Raw genomic sequence first — 23,884 nt, 5'->3', positions numbered from 1 at the left:
TAGCATGGTCTAAATCCCCACCTTAGCCTGGGCTTCGGGGGGCGGGGAGAAGGCAGGGGCGGGGTTGCATCGAGTCTCCGCCCCCAAGCGTGCCTATTGGGTATAACGAGATAAGAGGTTTTGATTGGCAGAGAATGCTTCCACTTGCCGAAACGGGGCGGTACCAATAGAATAGGGGCGAGCGCAAAGAAGAGTGAGGGTTCTCTGGATGCCCGCCCTGGCAGCGGAAGAGATGGGCGGAGATAAAGGATAAGCTGTAGGCTAGGCGGCTGAGGAGCCCGGGGCGGGGCGCGGGGCGCGGGGCGCGGGCGGGTCTTCGCTGGTTACTGGTCACAAGTGGCCTGACCTGGCTCCACCCTCGGTCTGCCGGGACAAGTTTATCTTGTGACTGTCGGGCTGCTTTCCCTTCCTAGATTGCACAGCGTTCATGCCCAGGATGAGCTTCCTGACCCCCACGATCCTGCTGCTGGCGCTGGTCGCCGCCACCCAGGCCGAGCCCCTGCACTTCAAGGACTGCGGTGAGCCCTGAGCCCACTCGAGGAGACCCGCGGGGGTGGATTGGGCGGGTTCCTGGAACGTAGATGATCGGCCGCGGACCCTGGGTGGAATGGACTAGGTTGGGGCTGAAGGTACTAGCCTTGATGAAACTTAACCCCTCCGTACAACTTTGTCTCTCCTTGCAATTCGTGTTTTGGGATTATCTCAAACACTCTCAAGGCGAAGTTCTCTAAAGTTTCTTGGGTGAACCTCAAGCGAGTATATCTTTGCAGCGCTCAAGGTCTTGGAGATTTCAATGGACGGAGGAAGATTGCGAATTCAAGGCTAGCCTGGGCTTATTGAGCCCTGTCTGAAAAAAAGTAAACAAATAAAAGCAAAAATTAAAACAATAGGGTAGACAGCGGGTCGGCCTCCAACACGGATTGAGGGAATAGGCACAGAATTTCTTTTGATTTCCGCCTTGTATCTTCACTAGCCTTTACCCCTTTGTTCGTTTGAAGTTTTCTCTTTGGCTGGGAGGGGTCTGAGGCAGCCTCACTCTGTTATATTTTCCAACAAAGAGTCCAGGGGCAGCACTGAGAGGGAGGCGTCACAAGATGTCACTAGATATACGAATTTTATAGGAGACACGGCTCCTGAAGTCATCCAGTCAAGTCTGTACAATTGCAGGAGCAGAGCAGGGGAACGGGGTGGGGGGTGGTGGGGGTGGAAAGCCGGGCAGTGATGGGTGAAAGACCAACTGGTTTTGTAAAATATGTGAGCAGGAGGAAACTGATCATAATGAAGCATTGAATTAATGAGTTATTGGGACTGGAGAGATGGCTTAGTGGTTAAGAGCACCTACTATTCCGGAGGACTAGAGTTCAGTTCTCAGCATCCAGATCAGGTGGTTCCCAACTCTGGGGAGTCCAATGTCTCTGGCCTTCTCAGGTACCTGCATTCCCAGGCCGCCTACACACACACACACACACACACACACACACCCTAGTTAAGGAAGTGGGGATAGAAGGTGGATTAAAAGTAAGCCTTCTGTAGTCACACAGCTGAATGAGGAACCAGGTTGAGTATGCTTCTTTGTAGCCAGTATCCAATACCATTGAATAATAGTAACTACTGGATAAATACTTGCTAAAAAAGGAAAGAAGGGAATTGATACTGCCTCTAATATGATATTAAAAGTCCTGTTAAAGTAAAAGCACAGGTGGGCGTGTGGAACTGGATTAAATAATAAGGACCAGTGCCTATTAATAGTTCACAGATGCTGTTTCACTAAATCAGGAGACCAGCTCAACATGGCAGTCTCTTTGAAGTACCTATTTTTCCCCGCTGTTAAACTTCTTACATTTCTATCTTATTTTTATTGTGTGTGTGTATTCGTGTGTACCCAAGCATGCGGTAACCAGAGCATAACCCCTCAAGTGTCACCCTCAAGAACACCACCTACTTCTTTTGAGACTTGGTCTCTTTTTGGCTGGGGGCTCTCTGAATAGAGTGGCTTGCCCTGGAGTCCCTGTGCTCCTCCTGTGCCAACCTCTCCCAGAGTCAGGATTACACGTGTGTCCACCACAAGTGGCATTTTGGTGTGGCTTCTGGGGATTGAACTCAAGTTTTCTGCTTGCAAGGCAAGCACTTTATCCACAGGTATGTTGCTGTAAAATTACAAAAAAAAAAAAAAAAAACCCAAGCTGTCTTTTACCCCACACTAGGTCTGGCACCACAATGCCCCAAGATATCTGATAGAGATCTTAATCTCAGCAAAGCCTCTCACCCGCTTTGCTCCATCCCATATCACACTGCCAATGGCAACAATCTCTCTACCCATCCAGTTCCCAAGGCAGGCTGCCACCATGCCAGAAATATACATCCCAATCCCGTGGCAGCTTAGTGTCCCAGCCACCACATACTCTCTTAAACTTAATTCACCACAGGAAAGAGCACACAACACAATAACCTCTGATCCAGTTGATAAGATATAATTGCCCACCTAGACATACAAAGTCTTGTACACATCCATCCCTTAGGAACTTTCCTAATGACCTGTAAAGGTACAGAGTGGAATCTTAGCATCCACCTCCATGTTCTCTTGGTGGCTTACTCCTTCCAGTCCCTTTCCGTTCCAGTCTCCGCCTCTTCCCTCAAACTTTTCTCCCGCCCATCCTTCCTTCTCATCCACTGACAGGCTTCCAGTTCTATCCTGTACCTGCCTTCACCTTCGTAATGACATCATCCCATACGGGGATATTCCCCCACCCCTCCTTTATTAAGCTGACTTGGTTGAAGGCACTGTAATAATTTTAATAACGTCTTCACCATCTGTTTTGCAGAAAAGGAAGCTAAGGCACATAGACTAACTTGTCTAAGATCCTACAGCTGATAAGCAGGAGGTCGATAAGTCCCTAGCTGTCCTAACTCGATCTGTATAGACCAGGCAGCCTCGAACTCAGAGATCTGCCTGCCTCTGCCTGTTGAGTGGTGGGATTAAAGGCCCTCTCCATCACTTCCCTGCTGGACTTCATTATTTTGTTGTTGTTATTGGTGGTGGTGGTGGTGGTTTTTGTTTGGTTTGAGACACCGTTGTAGACCAGGTTGAATTCACAGACTTGCCTGCCTCGTCTTTGGGAGTGTTCATGTACCATGCCTGGCTTTCTTTCTTTCTTCCTTCCTTTCTTCCTTCTTTCCTTTCTAACACTTTGGAAGAACTTGTATTTTCATGTTGCACTCATTTATTTATTTATTTATGTGTGTGTGTGTGTGTGTGTGTAGGAGGACCCACATGTGTGCAACATACATGTGGAGAGGTCACAGGGCAACTTTCAGGAGTGGGTTCTCCCTGGGGAACTGAACTCAGGTTCTCTCAGCCTTGGTAGTGAGCACCTTTACTTGCTGAGCTCTCAGGCCTAGAGAGAATTTAAACGAAAGAGTGTGTGTGTGTGTGTGTGTGTGTGTGTGTGTGTGTGTGTGTGTGTCTGTGTGTGTGCCATGACAGATTTTGGATTTCCTTTGGAATTAGAAAATGCAATGTAAAAATATCAGCACCCAGGTGAAAGATTTTGCATTCCATAGCATTCTATGCCCACCTTCACCTGGGCTGGGATTGACCTTCTCCTGGGCTGGGATCACCTAGAGTGAAGATTAGAACTTATGCAATGTTTGCAGTGGGAACTGAGGAGTGTGTTCTATTGACATTTGAAGTCCGGGAACCTCTTGTCAGGGGGGCAGGAAAAAAAAAAAAAACTCCACAAAGGAACTGTTAAGTACCCTTTCCTCAGCTCCTGTGAGATCATGGGACCCAGCTTTGAAGAAGCAGGTGGAGCTGGACACTGGAGCGTTAACATGAACATGGATGTTTAACTTAGGGGCTGGTGTAGGACTGCTTCTCTCACTTGCAGAGGGTGCCGAGAGGGTGTGCTGTGTGTGAGCCAGCATGCTTGGAGATGGGGATGGTAAAGCGTTGTTTACAGGCCTCCATAGAGTAGCCTTGTGGCCTTAGAGGAAATTTGTGGAGCAGCTTCAAGCCTGAGGGCAAGCCCCTGTAGGGAAAGTCAAGGGCATTCACTTTGTCATTTCAAGTTCTGCCCAACAGGTTCTGAGCTAGCCTGGTAACTACCTAGTAGGCAGTGTGGTCTCAGCTCGAGATTTGCCTGCTCTCTACTCCTCCATTCTACTTTCAAGACAGCAAGAGTCTGTACTGTCAGTTGCACACATTATTTCTGTCCACGAAGTATATTGAAGGAGCTTTGGTATGAGAGGAGGGCCTTGCTTACCCACCCAGGAGCAGCTGTTTGTGTTCGTGGACCGGATCCAGGCTTGAGGGTAATTATGATCAACAACTCAATGGCACCACTGTGTTCCAGATAAGTATCTAAAATCTGTAGATGTGCTGGCTCACTACCCTGAGGGCAGCCCAGATGTTAACTATCTTGCCTGAGGCTAAGGGCTGGTAGGACTTCAAAAGTCAGGTGATGAACCTTCCTCAGTTACAGTATGGTTAACCTACCCTGTCGGGCTTGAATTATCCTTCCTGTTTCCGACCAGTATTTTATAAACACAAGTAGTATTTGCAAGTGTATTATTTCTAGCAACTGTGCAGGCCTTGGCTTAGTAATTTTACTGGCGAGGAAAAGAAGTCTAGGGTCAAGTACTCATAGCTGGAACTGTAGAGGAGTGCGAGCCAGCCTGGGCCTCGGCCACCCCTACAAGCTAGGCTTGGCCACACTGCTCAAATGCCTGTTAAAGAGACAAGTAAAGGGGGCCAGAGCTATGGCTCAGTGGTTTAGGGCACTTATTGCTCTTCCAGTGGACTCAGGTTCAGTTCCCAGGACCCTCGTGGTGGCTCACAACCATCCATAACTCGAGTTCTAGGGGATCCAGTGCCCTCTTCCGACCTGCATGGGTACCATGTGTATATACGTATGCACAGGCGATGGGTTCACACACACAAACCAGAGGCCAGAGATAGGAATAATTAGGTAGTCAGCTCAGGTCTATCCTACTAGGGGGTCTAACGAGTCGTGGTAACTGTGTGAAATATCTTCCTGGGGTCTCTCTGGCTAGCACTGAGGTTTCACCTCCCCCCACAAGCCATGGAGGGTTCATTGTTTCAGTAATCTTGTAGCACAGCCTCTCTTTAAAAGACCTTCCCTTCTGCTAGAATGGTTACTGTGCCAGTCAGGGTGGCTGGACTTGCTTCTGTCTTGGCTGAATGAATCTGCTGTGCTTGGGACCTGAGAGAGAGAGAGAGAGAGAGAGAGATCAATTTATCTGTTTGTTTGAAACAAAGCTGTTCTCAATCAGTGCTTCTGCCTCAGCAGCACAAGCCCTGACTGGCCTGTAGTACCTCGTCCAGTCAGGGCCCTAAGTATTTTTGGGAACTCTACAATCTTGATCTCTGTCTTCCTCTTCTTCTGCTTGGTTCTGGGAAAAGTCAGAGTTTAATGACCTAGTCAAGACCTGACTGAGAGCCAGAGCACTCAATGACACTGCAAGGGGATCATGGAGTACACCCTTGCCCTCAGAGAACATGACTAACAGGAAGGCAGAAGTACTGTGGAGGACTTGAGCTTTACAGGAGGGTCCTCCCACTGTAGAGGGAGTCATTTCCTCCTTTGAGGGCCATTCCTCCACTGAAGGTGGAGACAGTGGCTCCTCGTAAGTCCCATAAACCGCTCCCTCGTAAGTCACCAACCCAGACCACTAATACAACTGATTGTTTCTCTAGGAAGCCATGTACAGGTTGAGCCTTCAGGCTAAAAGAGGCCTGGGAGCTGGCTCAGCCACTCAGGGTCCATGTTACCAAGATGATCTGACTTTAATCTTAACCCGGGGCTTTGAGGTTGAAAGAGAGAAATGACTCCTGAAGATTGTCCTCTGACCTCTGTCTGTGTGCTGTGGTGGCACGTGAAAACACACCACATTAATGTTTCTTAAATCACATTATAGCTGGGTGTGGTGGCCCATGCCTTTAATACTAGCACTCAGGAGCAGGTGGGTCTAGGTGAGTTCTAGGATAGTTAGAACTATATAAGGAGACTCTGCCTTGATAAACAAATAAATAAATCACATTATAAAAGAAGGAGAGGGAATCTGAAAACCTTTGGTTGAGCCTGGATTTTTACCCAGTCTCAAATATCCATCAGTCAGACATCCCTGGAGCCTCCTTCCAGCTGTCTCTAGCTGGGTGTCTAAGCTTCCTCTGGGAGGTAGAGGCAGGAGGATCCAGAGTTTCAGATTATCTTGCAGTAAGCTAAGGAGAGGCAATCATGGCAGCATAAGAAAGGAAAGGAGCCCTGTACCCAGGAGAGTCCAGCAGTGATCAGCTGCTTCAGGCCATCCTCTGGCCTAGCTATAAGCCTACTGTGTTCCTAGCTATAAGCCTACTGTGATCCAGATATAAGCCTGATGTGTTCTAGGCATCTCAACAGAACCCCCTTGTGTAACTCTTAGTGGCTCCTGGTTTTATCTTTAAAATCAAGTTATAATCTCATCCAAGCCAGAAATACTCTATAATCTGACTTACCAAAAAGAAAAGGGAAAAGGGGCAGTCTTAGTTAAAAGGAAATTTGGGGCTACCAAAATAGGGTATATGTATATGTGTGTGTATGGCTAATTCTAAGACATGTGATGCCTGCTTTCCTTTAAAAAGTCCATATCCCTGGGTAAGTCCTATTCTTTCTCTCTTCTTCTCTGTGCTTAAAAGCTTAACATCTGTTTTTTGTTTTGTGGTTTTTTGTGTTGTTTTGTTTTAAGACAGGATTTCTCTGCAGCCCTGGCTATCCAGGAACTCACCCCGTAGACCAGGCTGGCTTTGAACTCACTAACATCTGCTTGTCTCTGCCTCTTGGGTGCTGGGATTAAAGGGTGCCACCATGCCAACCTAAAAATATGTTTTAACATTCCGCACACCGTCTTTAAGAAGCCCACCTTGGCTTTCTATTCATTCTTGGAAGTCCTGTCTTCCCTCCCTTCCTTTCTTTCATGGTCCCATATTGGACTTGTGAAACAGGAGGCAGAAAAGAGACCAGACCTCAACAGAAGAGACTGTTTGAAAATAGCCAAGAACAGACTCTCTCACAGGAAAGGGGGTGCCTTCAAGGAGGGAAGGCAATACTTGGGAGTTTATACAGAGGCTTGGGGTGGGAAATTAAATACAGTTTCACAAAGCTATATGCAAGTCTAAGTCCTGGAAATGTCTGCTCAGTCAACACAGGTCTCTTGGAAGACAGGCTGTCTTAACAAAACGTTTCCTTTCTGGGCTTCACCAATAATGGTTAGAGCAAGCCAGCTACAACCTCAGGAATTTTGTTCTTACAACCAAGGCACTCATTCTGGGCTAGCCTCAAACTCACTATGTAATTGGACAAGACTTTAAACTTAAGACCTTCCTTCCTTCACATCCCATGTGCTAGGTCACAGATGCACACCAGTGTACATGTTTTATGAGAAGGTGGGAATCAACAGACAAGCCCACTACCAACAAACCAGCCGCTTTACCACCTTTAATAACATGCTCGCCCTGCTTCATACTGTCCAAAGTTCTATTCTGCATGGAAGGCACGGACGAACTCCTAAGGCTGAAATGACTGGATCTCTGTCTTCATCCTCCCTTCCATGGACAATCTTTGGCTACGTGGAAGTTTGAAGCCAGCCAAGGCTACCTGAGACCCTGGTTTCTTTCAGGTCCCAGTGTCTAGGGTTTCCAAGAAACCTAGGGTTCTGCTTTTTACAGGAACGTGACCTTGCTTCCCCTCATCCTTGCTACCAAGGAACATTTTCCCAGGGTTCTAAAAATGAAGACTCAAGAGCTCAGAACTCCTGCTGCCATTCTTCGATGTGCATGGATGTTTTGCCTGCGTGTTTACATAGGCACTGCATTCATGTGTGGTGCTTTCAGAGACCAGAAGAGGGGTTGGATCCCCGGAACTGAAGTAACAGATGATTGTGAGCCACCATGTGGTTGCTGGGAATTGAACCGAGGTCCTTAACCACTGAGCCACCTCTCCAACCCAGGCTTGCTAACAAATAGCTCCTTACATCATGCTTACATGAACTTAGTGGGAAGATGGCCTTCTCTTCGGCATTTAGGTTTATAGCAAATGATGTGGCTTTTTCTGCAGTCTCTAGCTTCCATCAGACGTTCATGCTTATCTCTACTGGAAATGATGGGAGAACAGGGATGTTTAATTAGAAGGAAGATCTAGACAAATAGTTTCAAGGCTTAAATTTAAACCGACTCTCCCTTTAAGAATGCAAGAGAGAGGTCTACAAGGTGGCTCAGCGAATAAAGGTGTTGCCACCAGGACTGAAGACCTGTTTGGTAGAAGAGGAAAGAAGAGAGACAGTTTTATTTGTTGGTTTGGTTTGGTTTGGTTTGGTTTCTCAGACAGGGTTTCTCTGTGTAGCGCTGGCTGTCCTGGAACTCATTCTGTAGACCAGTATGGCCAGAACTCACAAGAGAGATATGCTTGCCTCTGCCTTCCAAATGCTGGGATTAAAGGTGTGAGCCACCATGCCTGGCCTGGCACAAGATCTGCTGACTTTTTATTCAATTTATAGGATTGATTTTAGCAGTACTAAGATTCTGAAGTTGTGTATGCGTGCGTGCGTGCGTGCGTGCGTGCGTGCGTGCGTGCGTGCGAGAGAGAGAGAGAGAGAGAGAGAGAGAGAGAGAGAGGTGGGTGTATGATATAGGTGTTGTTGTGTACATGTAGAGCTCAGAGGACACCCTCCGGTGTGGGTCCTTGCCTTCTGCCTTGTTAGAAATAGGATCTCTCTGCCACTGTGCTGGCTGCACCCTGCAGGCTACCTGGTTGGAAAGCTCACAGGGTTTCCTCTCTGTGCCTCCATCTCTCTGTAAGAACACAGGAGTCACGTGCACACCGCCACACCCAGCTTTGGGGGATTCCAGCTCAGGCCCTCATCTGCGCAGCAGGTTCTTCACCCCTTGAGCCATCTACTGGCGCCCAATTCTTGCTTCTAATGGGGCATTGTCTTAAAGAGTTCATCTCGGGAAAGCAGAAGCATCTCAGGTACACTGAGAGAGGAGCGGATCTCCCAGTCAAACTCTATTTTTTTTTTTTTTGCAGGTTCTAAGGTGGGAGTTATAAAGGAAGTGAATGTGAGCCCATGCCCTACCCAGCCCTGTCAGCTACACAAAGGCCAGTCCTACAGTGTCAACGTCACCTTTACTAGCGGTAAGTAGATGTGGCCTCTCCAGTTCATGCTGATCCGTAATGTAAATGGATGGGAGGCATAGGGTGAGCATAGGAACAGAGGGGACCGAGGGATTTGTCAGCCTCCTTTCTGACAATATTATACACAAAGCTAGAATTCACTATGCTCTCAGGTCCATAATTCTCCGTTACTTGCCACCTTCTGAAAGGAAACCTGGGGGACCACACTGATGAAAGGAAGCATGTTCAACTTACAGTTCTGGTGTGGGAAGGGGAAAACATCCTGTAGTGGCTTCACAACATGTAAAAAAGATGATAAAAAAGATGATGCAAAAGCTAGTAGATATGCTGTCTTAGCTGTGAGTCAGAACTACTTGAGAGCTCCTCTCTGATGCCAGGGTGGCTATGTGATGTCTCACAGCAGGAGACCCCCAGAGCTGCCACTGTGTCCTCAAACACCCTTCATGCACTGGGCTCCTGCTGTGTCCAGTGCATGCAGGTCCTGGAAACCTGAGACAGCATGGGAGCGTAGGAAGGACAGACACTGGTACCTAGAGAGGTTGGCTTGTCCATGTCCGATGTCTCTGTAGGGAGGTAAAGATCTGGGCAGGGGTGGGGGTGGGGCTGCAGTTTTAGTTTTTGCATGTACTGCCAGCATTCATACTCTGCCTAGAGGAGGGAGGCTTTGAATTTTTTTATTAAAGATTTATTTTATTTTATGTATATAAATACAGTGTTTCTGTCTTTAGACACACCAGAAGAGGGCATCATATCTCATTACAGATGGTTGTGAGCCACCCTGTGGTTGCTGGGGAATGAACTCAGGACCTCTGGAAGAGCAGTCAGTGCCCTTAACCACCGAGCCATCTCTCCAGCCCGGCTTTGAATTTCCTGAGGGTCTAAGGCATTGGGTCCTGGATATGGCTGTGTCCATTTCAATATGCACACTCAGGGCCCCAACTATTCTACCCATTGCCTCCAGGCGTCCTGGCTCCCCACAGGCCTCGCCAGGGACTAGCAGACTCCTGTTAAGCAAACAGCATGATTCTGCTGTGGCCACAGGTTAGAGAAAACAGCTTGGCACTTTGTCTTTCTTGGCCCTTAATGCACATCAGACTCTGAGGGGTATCAGCTGACCATAGGATGGACGTTATTTACATTGTGCTTTGTAGAAACTTAATTCTACAAACTTCAAAACTCCTGCACAATGTTCATTCCAGCCCGGCTATGGGGGAAGAATCATGAGCCGAAGAACAACCCCATATTCTAGATAATTTCAGGCTAGACAAAGCTACATAGAGAGACCTTGTCTCAGTGGTTCTCAACCTTCCTAATGCTCTGACCTTCTAATACAGATCCTCATGTTGTGGTGACCCCCCCAGCCACAAAATTGCTTTTGTTGCTACTTTGTGACTGTAATTTGGCTTTTGTTATGAATCATGATGTAAATATCTGATATGTGGGATATCTGATATGTGACCCCTATGAAAGGGTCATTCAGCTGCCGTCAAAAGGGTCAAGACCCACAGGTTGAGAACTGCTGCCTTATCTCAAGAGGAGTATGTGTGAAGTGGCTCTGTGGGTGAAGGCACTTGTCACTAAGCTGGATGACTTCAGTTCAATCCTGAGAACCCATACAGTAAAAGGAAAGAACGGATTCCTTCAAGTGGTTCTCTGATCTCCACTTGTACATTGTGTCACATTCAAGACACACACCCCTTACACGCATCCATGGGGGGCAGGGCAGGGGGTGTTATGCCACAGAGAGATGGCTCGGTACTTGAGAGCTTGCTGCCCTTGAAGAGGACCTCAATTGGATTTCCAGCACCCACATGGCAGTTCACAACCATCTGCAACTCCAGCTCCAGGGGATCCCATGTCCTCCCTGGCTCGCGCAGGCACCCACACATGTGTGTGCATACACACAGACACATAAACATAAGCGAAGATACATTTTTTTTAAAAAAAAAATTAAAGAATCTAGACAAGTGTAAACCGCTTCTTTCTGGAGAGAGCAGGTGCCTTGAAACCTTCCTTTGCTTACTGTCCCGCGAACTATGTAGGACTCAAAGTTCTCAGTGCTGTTGACTTCCGCACTTGAAGAATGAACACTCTGCTTTCTTTCCTCATATACCCTCTCCCCTCTGTTCGTTCATTTAAGAAAAAAATCTAGGGCTGGAGAGATAGCTCAGTGGTTAAGAGCACTGACTACTCTTCCAGAGGTCCTGGGTTCAAATCCCAGTAACCACATGGTGGCTCACAACCATCTGTAATGGGATCCAATGCCCTCTTCTGGGATATCTGAAGACAGCTACAGTGGACTCAAATACATAAAATAAATAAATCATTAAAAAAAAAAAAGGAGTGCCCTCTACTGCACGTAAACTGTGTCTTAAACATTCTGTGCCTTAAATCTTTCAAAAAAGAAAAAGAAAAAAATCTAGAAACTGGGGAGAGGCTCAGGATGTGAGAGTACTTGCTGCACAGACATGAGGACCTGAGTTCAGATCTCAGCGCCTACATAAAAGGCCGGGTGTCGTCCCACACATGCCTGTAGTTCAGTGCTGTGAGTGACAGGGGCTGGAGGGTTGGAGCAGTTACTGGAACCAGCCCAGCTCCAGGTGTGGTGAGTGCCTCAGTTTGGGTTTCTCTTGCTGTAGTGAATCACCAGGACCAAAAAGCAAGTTGGGGAGGAGAGAGTTTATCCAGCTTACACTTACATGTTGCTGTTCATCACCACAGGAAGTCAGGACAGGAACTCACACACGGCAGGAAGCAGGAGGCAGGAACTGATGCAGAGGCCATGGACGGACGCTGCTTACTGCTTGCCCCTCGTGGCTTGCTCAGCCATGCCTTCCAGCTGGATCTTATGGAGGCATTTTCTCAGTCAAGGCTCCCTCCTTCAGACACCTCTAGTTCGTGTGACAAGTTGACTTAGGAGTAGACTAGCCAGCACAGTGAGAGACTCTTCAACGTCAGGTGACAGGGCAGGGCTCAGGATGTCCTCTGGTTTCTTGCACACTCACCTGTGAGCACACACACAGGCATTTTAAGTGAAAGCCATGTCCAACCTGGACAGAAAGAGTGAAACAGAGCCCTGTGTGGTAGTTAATGCCTGTAATCACAACACTCTGGAGGATGAAGCAAGAGGGCTTTAAAGCCAGCCTGGACTGGATAGCACCATCCTAAATTTAATTTTTAAAAGGGGGGGGGTGGTAGTGGTGGTAGCAAAGGCCTCTGATTCCATTCAGGAGGCAAAGGCAGGCAGATCTCTGTGAGTTCAAGGCCAGCCTGGTCTACAGAGAGCTCTAGGACAGCCTCAGGACTACACAGAGACCCTGTCTTGAAAAAGCAAGTATGTTTGTGTATGTTAAAGGCACGGTCTCACTGTGTAGCCTTTGTTGACCTAGAGCTCATTATGTAGACCAGACTAACCTTGAACTAACCAAGATCCACAAGCTTCTGCCTCTTGGGTGCTGCAGTTAAAGGAGTGAGCCACCATACCCAACTTAAATTTTTTTTAAATTCAGGGCTGGGAGCTAGCTTAGTAAAGTGTTTGTCATATAAACAGGAGGACCTCAGTCTGATCTCCAGAGTCCGTGTAAAATGCCAGGAATAGTGGTCCTGGCAATAGTCTTGTGATCCCAGCACTAGGGAGGTGGAAACAGCAGTTCCCTGAGGCTCACAGGCCAGTCAGCCCAGCCAGTAAGTTCTGAGGCAGTAGGAAGACCCTGTCTCAAATAGACAAGCTGCATGCTGTATCGTGTAGTTTTTCTACCCACCCAGGAGCTCTCTCAGATCCCCGGATAGAAGACATACATATTAGCTCATTTTTAAACTGGCTTATCGGCTCTGTGGCCGGGCTCTTCTAAGCCTTCCGTGGCTAGCATGCCCTTACCTACCCTCCTTGCTCTAAATCTGCCCTCAGTTACCCAGTTATCTTCTGTGAAGCCCGTGCGCTGCCTTCCCTTTCTGCCTACAAAATTTTGAAGATCTCCCCTGCAGCTCTGAGTCTATTCTGTCACTACCCTGCCCCACCCCTGTATCTCCATTCTCTTCCTCTTGCCTACCCCTCGGGAACCTGGAAGTCTTGCGTCTTTCTTTCCACCCAGTCATTGGCCACTGGCATCTTTGTTGGTAGATCAGAAACCAACTGGGAGCAAAGACCTTTAGTGTCAGTAAACAGCTTCCTGATCAAAGCATCAGAACCACCCCCCTACACATGGCATCTTGAGGCTGGTGTCTGGCTTCTGCGTTCACATAAACACTCATGTATATATTTACACAAGCAATTTAAGTGACACTGTTGACAAGGGTGGGGAAATGTTGACTGCCATCTCCCTGATATCATGCCTAAGAAAGAGTCTCCTAGCCGGCCATAGGGGAGCACACCTTTAATCCCAGCACTCGGGAGACAGAGGCAAGAGGATCTACAGAGATCTGGGGTACATAGTTCTAGGGTAGCCAGGGCTATGTAGAGGAACCCTATAAATAATATGTACCTATAAATAAAAAATAATATCTAGGTCATAGTGGTGCCTGCCTTACTCCCAGCACTTGAGAGGACAAATCAGGCAGATCTTTGTGAGTTTGAGGCCAGCTGGGTCTACAGATCAAGTTCCAGGCCAGTCAGACCTATACAGAGAAACCCTGTCTCAAAAAACAAAAAGAAATTGATAGATAAAATAAAATTTCTTGTAAGGATACCAAGCATCTGCAGAAGCTTTTGCTCTAGCTGACTTTCAGTACAAGTGATGAGAGTCTGAGGAGCTGTTCTGAGCAGTAGAGAGCTCTCACCCAGTCAAGCACTCTAGGTCTTTGTATTTATCTCTGCACCATTGTGGAAGAGATGGGTTCCGCCATGACTGCGTGGCCACACAAGGTGTCTGGAAGAGTTGTGGAACCAAAGCGCTGCGGCAAGAAAAGATTACCAAAGACCGGGTCCCACTTGCCTGCGAAAGAGGCCTTTGTGTTGAAGAGGACACAGAGGAGCGTTAACTATTCCTGAGATGGTTTTGAACGATATGAGAGGAGCAGAGAGATTGAAATCATGACTGAGGCGCTTTGTTTCTGTCACCTTGCACAACCGTGACCCTGTGGGTAAGACTGCCATTCAGAGATACTATCCTATGGTATTTCAGTGTAACCACTACGGAGTAAGAAAACCGTGGAGAAGCAAGAAAGGGCCAGTGCTTCATCCAGCCAAAGAAGTTAGAGTGTTCTGGAAGCTGGTGGTAGGGGAAATGGTTTGGTGCAATGAATGGCAGTTTTAGGTATGGGGAAAACTTTAGTGGTGGTGGTGGTGGTGGTGCTGTGTATGATGCCCGTGAGGATGGCGATAATAGATTTGGAAGCCATTTTGGAGGCAGTGGACGCAGTGGCGATTTTAATAGTTACTGTAATCCATCTTCAGATGTTGGGCTTGTGGTGGGAGGAAGCTCTGGAGGCAGAAGCGCTGGCTCCTGTGGTGGTGAAAGGTGCTTGGCTAAACTACCAGATCCAATGCTGGTCCTAGCAGGAGCAGCAGCAGGTTCTAGTTACTGCTGGAAACAGAGCTTAGCAGGAGAGGCGAGCCCAGGCAGGGACAGGGAAGCCACAGGTTACAACATTTGTGACCTCAGCAAAACACAGTGCCAGTGGCCAGGCCGCTGCAGACAAGACATGTTTTGGGCACATCTCGTGTATCTCAGCTGTTTCTGTGACTAATTGAGGAACAAGCTGTTTTAGTTTCTGTTGTGTGGAAAGTGTGAGTAACGTGTGTGTGCGTGCATGCATGTGTGTGTGTGTGTGCACGCATGTGTATGTGTGGTGTATGTGTGTGTGCGTGTATGTGTGGTGTGCATGTGTGGTGCGTGTGTGTGTGCCTGTGTGTGTGTGCACACGCGCGTGTTACTTGCTCTGTTTCATAGTTGTTAGTCTGTCTTTGGGTTTTTTAGTTTTCACTTTTAGATGTGTTATATATTTTTTGCCAGCATGTATATATTTAGGACATGCATGTCTGGTGCTCACAGGGTCAGGAGAGGCTGTTGTTGGCTGTCCCAGAATTAGAGTCATGGATGGCAGTAAGCCACCATGTAGCTGAGAACTGGACCCTGGTCCTCTGGAAGGGAGCGAGTCTTCTTCCCTGCCAGGCTTACTGTCCACTGCCCCCTCCACAGCGACAGGTTAATGAACAGTTTTCTGGTCTGTGTTGTTGACTGTGAGGAGGGATAGTTGGATCGGAATGCTGAATAAACAGGTCTTACCTAAACCCAAATTAAGAGTTCCTAGGGATGACCTGGAAGGTGAAGATGCCCGCAGCCAAGCTTGACAGCCTGAAGTTGAACCCCAGAATCCGCACGGTGGAAGGGGAAATCTGACTCCTGAATCTTGTCCTCTGACCTCTGTACATGTGCTGTGACCCCTCCCCCACCGACAAATTAGTTATTGTTGTTGTTATTATTTAAAAAATAAACAAACGAAACCCAGCCAATACCCTAGGTCTCCGAAATGCCCTAACAATGTATAATGTTACTGTGGGGTTGGAGATGTTGGTCTGGGCCCTGGCAGGCTGACACGGGAGGCTCAGCCTTGCCCTCTGTATGCCGATTCAAAAGACAGTGAAAAGCTGAGAAAGGGAACTGAACCTGGTCACACTGGGAAGAGGAACAAACCCAGCGAGCTCTTCCAGGTCACTGACCTTAGTGAGCTCTTCCGGGTCACTGACGAACGAGTCTTAGGTTTAAACAGAAGGCAGGAGGTCAAGGTGTTAATGTATCTTTAGCTCAGCTCCTGGCCTGTCCCTAAGCTGTCAGAACCCCGTGACCTTCCTGCATGCCAAGTTTCTTCTTTTGCTGGTGCTGGGGTTCCAGCTTTTTCCCTTCCTCCAGTGGGGAATCCCAATCCTTTGGGGCGCATCGTTTCCACAGCCTGGTAGAGGAAGGACTGCAGTGGTCTCTTTGGGATACCTTCACTCCTGCCTGAGAATTGTAATAACTGGTTGCCCTAATCTAATAATACTTTTATCCCTTCTGCTTATCTTGCAGTGTGGAGGCTAGAGAAATGAACTTCTCTTTTAATCTTACACGGTATCTAAAGGATTACCTGCCACTGCCGTGCTAGACCATGGTATTTAAAACACTCTGACAGAAGTCAGTGGTCCTGCGAGATAAGGTTATTTGTCCCAGTGGCCTCACTCCCTTGATGGAGAGCAAGGAAAGAGACCAGCTTCTTTCATCACGTGCACAGGACTAGGTGCTAAATGTGACACATGGAGCACATGGAGGCAGAGACACCATGTTCAGGGGACTCTGATCTGCTGGTGTAGCCATTCCAGCATTTGATGATGATTTGACGACTTGACTTAGAATTCACAAATGAACAACAGCCTTTCCGTCTGACCCCCTCCCCTGCCTTTCCGTCTCACCCCTGTTTTCCTAGGCACTCAGTCCCAGAACAGCACGGCCTTGGTCCACGGCATCTTGGCAGGGGTCCCAGTCTACTTCCCTATTCCTGAGCCTGACGGTTGTAAATGTGGAATCAACTGCCCCATCCAGAAAGACAAGGTCTACAGCTACCTGAATAAGCTGCCGGTGAAGAGCGAATATCCCTCTGTAAGTGACACCGCAGACCCTTGGGCCGGGTCAGACCTCCTGAGGCCGGGGGTAAGAAGCAGAGGCTGGGACAAAGAGCCTCTCATTCCTAGTGGAGCAAAAAAGGCCTGAGGGAGAAGAGATGGGTTTGAGAGACCCAAGGGTGCCATTTTTACACCACCTCCCTGTGAGGTAGTGGTATCATGTCTGACTTACAAGCGACGAGTTTTAAGCTTCTGATATTACGTAATAACACTTTATCAGGAATCTTAGCAACTAGATGTAGAGGCGAGTGCGCTAGGTCCAAAGCGTGTGCAGTTGTAAGAGATTTTAGCCAGGTGACCAACAGTTAAAGGTCTAAGTTATCTGGGCAGCATTTTCAGGATCCCGGTTTCTCCTCCATATTCTGGACAAAAGAGCAGAGTCCTTAGCAGCACTGCCGGGCTTCAGTGGAGCTCTGCACCCCTCCACCCACAGCCCAGCTTTACCCTCTCCACAGGTGCCGCAGTGGTGTCCCCTAGGTGGGGATCATGATAAAGATCGAGGACATAAAGCTACTGCTCTATAAAGGGCTACCTTGTTTTGTTCTAGAACTGTTTGTGTTAAGACCAGATCTCATTCAGTAGCCCAGGTTGGTTGGCCTTGAACTCAAGGCAGTCCTCCGGCTTCAACCTTCCAAATTCTGGAATTATAGACATACATCACTGATCTTTTTACTTTTTTTTTTTTTAAAGGAAGCCAAGTAGAACCCAGATGTAATCTTTCCTAGGAAAGGGAAGTAATTACATTCTAAGATATCAGTGGTCTTTAAGACAGTGGTTCTACCCCTTTGGGTGTTGAATGACCCTTTAACAAGGGTCTCCCAACCCCAGCTCCGAAAAAAAGAACCAAAAAAACAAAAAACAAAAAACAAGGGTCTCCCAAGACCATCAGAAACACAGATGTTTACATTATGATTCGTGAAGGCAGCAAAATTACAGTTCTGAAGTAGCCACGGAAATAATGTTCTGGTTGGGGGTCACCCCAACATGAGGAACTGTATGAAAGGTCGCAGCATTAGGAGGGTTGGGAACCACTGGTTTAAGGGTTGTTGGAGACTCTGTAGATGGCTGGCTAGTTCACAGCCTCGGCTGCAGAGGTCTGTCAGAGCCTGATTCACAGTGGGTACTTTGTATTTAGTTTGAAAAACCTAAACTGCTCAACAGGGAGTAAAACAGTAACATTCACAAGTCTTGAAAACAAAGCTAAGTTTTCAAGAATGTGGATGTTACTGTCTTTCAAGTGTTACATTGTGAAAGACAGTTTGAGTGAAAAAGTGTCCCTAACTAATGACTTCCCTTTTCTTGGGGGGAAACTGGGTTGCTCAAGTTAGAGAGGAACCATGATGAAGATCAAGGCAGCAACTGGACTGCTTTCCCTATAAATAAAGAGCTACTTTATTAGAATTAGAAGTGGGGGCTGGAGAGATAGCTGGACGGTTAGGAGGCCTTGCTGCTCTTCTAGGGGACCCAAGTTAGTTCCCAGCTGTCGTGTGGCAGCGCACCTGTAACTTTAATTCTAGGGGATTCAGCGCCCTCTTCTGGTCTACTAGAGCACTGCATGTGCATGGTGCTCTTAAGTACTTTCAGATAAAACATTACTCATACACACCACTTGTCCTAGTGGCTCATTAAATCTTTAAAAAAAAAAAAAAAAAAAGATGTCGGTGGATACCTTTAATCCCAGTGCTCAGCAGGCAGATGTCTGAGTTCAGTGCCAGCTGGCAATATATAATGAGATCATTTAAAAAAAAAATGAGGGGTTGGGGATTTAGCTCAGTGGTAGAGCGCTTGCCTAGGAAGCGCAAGGCCCTGGGTTCGGTCCCCAGCTCCGAAAAAAAGAACCAAATAAATAAATAAATAAATAAATAAATAAATAAATAAATAAATAAAATAAAAATTAAAAAAAATTTTTAAATTTTAAAAAAATGAAAATAAAAATAAAAAATTAGAAGGGAAAATAGCTCACACTTGCAACACATAGAAGGCTTAGGCAGGAGGATTGCTATGGGTTGAAGGCCAGCCTAAGCTATCTAGTGAATTCTAGATGTCCAGGCTAGCCTAGGATGAAGAAGTGAGACTATGCTTTAAGAAACAAAGTACCAGCAACAATACAGTTCATAGCTTCAGTGTAGCAAGTCAGGGTGGAGATCTCAAATGAGAGAGATGAATAGAAACCAGCTTAAGGCCTGTGCATGCTCATGCTGTAATCCTAGCCCTCAAAATGGCGGGGCAGGGACATCATTGTGCATTCAGAAGAGCCTGGGCTGTATGGTGAGTTCCAAGTCAGTCTTGGCTGTGATGTGAGAACTTGTGTTAGAAGAAACAAAACAATGAGGGAGAAGAGAAAGGAATAGGGCTTGGGAGGGGGACAGCATATTTCAGTAAAGTTAAGTTAAACTCTTTACAGGTGGTTATCCTTAAAACTATCCAGTCACACATCGCATATCAGTGGTTCTCAGCCTTCCCAATGCTTTGGCCCTTCAATACAGTTCCTCACCTTGTGCTGACCCCAACCATAAAGTTATTTTCATTGTTACTTCATAACTGTAATTTTGCTACTGTTATGAATCTAATGTAAATATTTGTGTTTTCCAGTGGTCTCGGGTGACCCCTGTGAAAGGGTCATACAACTCCCCAAAGGGGTCATGACCCACAGGCTGAGGACCACTGCTTTGGACCAACCTTATACTTGGCCATTTCCACTTCGGGCTAACAAAGTTTTCTTACACTGAGGAATCTAAGAGCTCTCACTTTATAGTCTCACAGTTCAAGTGGAAAAGTCTATGGCAGTTTGCCAGAATAGTGAGAAGCTGTTTAAAATTATCATTCTTATAAGACTGTATTTATATGCCTCAGGTCTAGGAATGAAACCCAGTAATGGACACCTGTAATCAGCACTCAGGAAGCAGAGACAGGAGGACCAGAAGTTTGGGGCCAGCCTGAGCTACATAGCGAGTTCTAGGTCAGCTAAGCTGTGTAACAAAAACTCCCTGTCAACACATGGAGCGAGGGAAGAAAGAGGAAAGAGAAGACAAGATTTTAGGATTGCATTTGATAATCAGGTGTCTCGGGCCATCTATAACCCCAGTATTCAGGAGGCTGAAATAGGGGGATTGCCACAAATTTAAGGCCATAGTAATCCCAGGCTAATCCAGGTTAGCTAACAAGACAGTATTTATTAAAAAGAAAGCAGAAAGGAGGAGCTAGAGAGATGCTCAGTGGTTAAGAGCACTGGCTGCTCCTGCAGAGGACCTGGGTTCAATTCCCAGCCCCAAGAGGCATCTCCAGTACCAGGGACTCTGATGCCCTTTTCTGCCCTTTGTGAGTATCAGGGACATAAGTGGGGCACATACATATACATCCAGACAAATGTTCATACACATAAAAATGTTTTTTTAATGTAAGCAGAAAAGAAGAGGGAAAAGAAATATTACACTTGAAAGATTACATTCATAAACTGGCCTAGTTGGATGGCAGGGTTCACTCTTCTGAGCTTAGGATCACAGGTAGTGGGTGTGTCCTAATCTGGCTTCAAGACAGAACTTAAGAAAGAATTGAATTGAAGGTGCACACGTAAGCCAATTATGGATAAAAAAATCAGGTTCCGGTTTCATTTCTTCCAATTCCTTTTCTTTTTTTTTCCAGCTAAAACTGGTGGTGGAATGGAAACTTCAAGATGACAAAAAGGATAACCTCTTCTGCTGGGAGATCCCAGTAGAGATCAAAGGCTAGGCTGCTTGGTGCCCTGTGTCTGTGCAGGGTGAGAGGCCATGGGCGGAGGGAGGGGAAGGAAGAGAAATCAGACCTGAAATTGAGTCGGTGCCATAAGACGAACAGAACTTCAAGAATGCTGTTTTATGCCTTTCAGCCTCCAAAAACATACCTGCAGCCCTACTACTCTTGAGAGCCAGAGCCATGGCCCCCTGAGATAGCCTTTGTGGAGGCTTCGGGAGGGAAAGGGGAGACTGGAGAGATTAGATTAGTGTCCATGGCTGTTTGCTGTTGGATTACGTCGGCAGGTCCAGGCAAGATGAGGCAGGGATGCTTGAGGATGTCAGATAACCTGTCAATCCACTGTGAAGGATGGCTTCCCAGAATCTTCTGGCTGGCCGGGAGTATTACCTCTTCTGTATCTAAGTGCCTCCTGAGTCCCAAGCACCCTGCTTATCGATCCGATGAGTCTCCATGGTAGCCTCTGCCCAACGCTTCAACAGCAGTGACTAACTCTCCATGGTCCAGAGACGGCCTGAGGGAAGGTCTGCGCAGAAACTTAGCTCTGACTGGCTGCTGCTTTGCGGTTAGCTCTTGTTCTTTGGTAGTTTTCATTAAAGCCAATACTTGGTTGCAGGTGCTTGGTTTTGTTTTTTAACAGTATTAGTCTGTATCCTCTCTCCGCACGTGAGATGGAGCCTCCCCATAAATTCTAACTTGCCACTCTCGTGTTTGTGTTCAGTCTGTGGCCGCCCACTTCTTCCAGATGGCAGTCTCTTAGGTCCGTAGCAGGCAGCACCCAGTTCCGAAGCTCTAGAGAAGACTCACAGACACTTCCTTTTCCTCTTTTTTTTTTTTTTTTCGTCATCATGGGTCTTCATTTGCTGCCAGCTCCAAGGGGTTGAGGGCTACTCACGCACAGCCTTGGTCTCTTCCAGCAGACAGTACTGGCTGGGAGTCAGGGAGGGTGGGGAGAGGGTTTGAGTGCCTGCAAATTCCCCTCATGGAGTGTGGAGAGCCACATCACTGACAACCTACCAGATGGCTGCTGGATCACATAGCATTATGGGGACAGCCTGGGCTTCCCCATGGCCATGCATACAGTAGGGCCGGGAGATCCTGTCCTGAGCCAGGAATCTTACTGGGCCATGGTGGGGTAAGCTTCTGGCCTTGGAGACCTCCGCTGCTTGGATCACAGAAAGCTAGGGGGAATTCAGGGGTGCTCAGTGCACATGAAGTGTGCAAGTCACTGGGGTTAGTCCTGTAAACACAGCAACACAGGCACAGAATGGGAAAGACGCGCCTCCAGAATTACACAGCACAGCTGGGGTCCACTCAGTCCTCTGACTGGCACTCAAGGGAGATCACATTGTGGTCCCAGGCTCACCATGCTGGGCCTCACACACATGGGACTCTGCACTTGGGCATTGATTTTTGTGGTGCTGGGGGTGGGGGTGCGGGTTGGTGGTCAAACATTATCCTCACTTGGCTAGACAAGTGCTTTGTCCCATCCCTGCAGTGGATACCTTTCCCACTTTGATGGTCCTTAAGTTTGTCACTTACTTTCTACAAGGCGTACAGGCTATTCTGCCTTAAACCAGAGCATTCCCCATCTCCCAAGCCCCATGTTCCCACACTTTGCCTAAACTGAAGCATGCAGGATCACAGGCAGAGGGGAGTAAGGACAGTCTGAGGAGAGCTATTCAAACACAGAAGGAAGTCTTCAGAGTGCAGCCCACCACTGAACTGGTGATCCTCCTGCTTCGGGGTGCAGCTTCCAAATCCTGTCCAAACTCATCAGGGACCAGCTTTTGTGTGCCTTGAAGTGGGTCTTGGGTTGAATGGGATGGACACACACATACACTTGGAAAGGACGGGACAAACTAGAAAAAGGAAGTTGCCCAAAGCCTTGGCCCAGAGAACAGGGTCTGGAGGCTGCACTCTAGGGGCTAAGGACAAGACAGACAGCCGAGTCCACCAGAGGGACCACCTGACTAATAAATTACCAATAAAAAGTAATAAATTAGTCTAGAGGGCTTGCTATTTACAAGTCACTGGCACCCCCATCCCAGCCCTTCCTGGGAGAGGGGGCACCCTCTGTCCAAATCCTAGGCTGATGCTGCACCCCATCTAGGTGTGACTTTGTGAAGATAGCTCCAGGTGGGTGGAATTGTGACAGATTAGGTGGGCTTTCCTGGCTGGTCCTGGGGTTCCAGCCATGGCCTCTGCACTCTGCACCCTGCACAGTGAACTTTGGCTCCGAAGCTCTAGAGAAGACCCAACTCACAGACACTCCCTGTTTCCTTCTCCATAGAAAGTAACCTTGTGCTGAGTTGCTGTATTTACACTGCCAAGCATGCTCGAAGCAGCAAACATTACCCAATGAATAGCAACACCCGAGGAGTGGTGACCGGGACATCACATGCCCTGATGGGGAAGCCTAGAAAGGGAAGGAAAAAGAGGCAGTGGCTCTAAGGAGGCAGGAGGGAGATGAGTTCCAAGCCAGTCCAAGCAGCATAGTGAGATCCTGTTTAAATAAAGAAGTAGACTCAGCCAACAAGAGGCAGAAGGGTCACGAGTCCCACACCAGCCTGAATTTGTACATACTTAACCCCTCTGTCATCTACCCACACCTCCCCTGACTCAATCTCAGTGCTAGAAGGCAGAGGAATGAGACCAACCCCACCTATAAAATGAATTCAAGACCGGCCTGGGCTAAATGAGACTCAGTCTCAGAGAGAGGGGGAGGGGAAGAGAGAGAAAAGGAGGAAGGAGGGAGGGAGGGAAGGAAGGAGGGAGGAAAAGGTAGAGAGCATCCTAGCCAATAAAAGTTCCACTGATTAAATCTTGAAATGACAGATATGGTCATAGATCATAGTTTGTTGTAGGGAACACACACATTATTTTTGAGATGAGGTCTGATATATCTCAGGCTGGCTTTGAACTTGCCACGTATCAGAAAACCTTGAATTTCTGATCCTCCCTGCTTCTACCTCAAACCCCACATACATAGAATCCAAATAGCACTGGACCCTTGTTTCTTCACCTGTGAGTTTTCCAGGACAACCACCAGGGGGCAGCAATGGGTCAGGAATGAAGTTCTTGCCAGCCATCAGTTTACCCGCTGTACTATCTGAGGTCCTTTGTCTATTCTTTACCCCTGAGCCCACCCTGTCTTCCCATGTAGAGGAGGTATGAGTCAGAATCATGTGAACTCCAAAAGTAGTTACCTGCTGAGGTCACTGCTTCCAACTGCCTGTGGTTAGATGATGGCTCCTCCAATTATTCAGCTGCGAGTGTGAGCTGTAAATGAGTTCATCTCCCCGAGCTTCAATTTTGATTTTCCTAATCCATTGACCAGGGACAATGGTGGCACAGTGTGAAGTGAAATGAG

The 23,884-nt window shown here is 47.5% G+C and overlaps 1 protein-coding gene across 1 annotated transcript; it reads left to right on the top strand.

Annotated features, from left to right (window-relative positions):
• The first annotated feature begins 332 nt into the window (after positions 1-332).
• Positions 333-21,213, top strand: Npc2 (NPC intracellular cholesterol transporter 2). Its single transcript, NM_173118.2, is given in 4 exon segments — positions 333-518; positions 9,081-9,188; positions 16,587-16,759; positions 20,425-21,213. Coding segments are annotated over 4 exon segments (459 nt in total). The 5' UTR covers positions 333-427; the 3' UTR covers positions 20,512-21,213.
• The last annotated feature ends 2,671 nt before the right edge of the window (positions 21,214-23,884 follow it).

Source organism: Rattus norvegicus, chromosome 6 (assembly GCF_021556685.1).
Source record: "Rattus norvegicus strain SHRSP/BbbUtx chromosome 6, alternate assembly SHRSP_T2T, whole genome shotgun sequence".
Classification (NCBI taxonomy): domain Eukaryota; kingdom Metazoa; phylum Chordata; class Mammalia; order Rodentia; family Muridae; genus Rattus; species Rattus norvegicus.
This window is presented reverse-complemented; position numbering and strand designations above follow the sequence as displayed.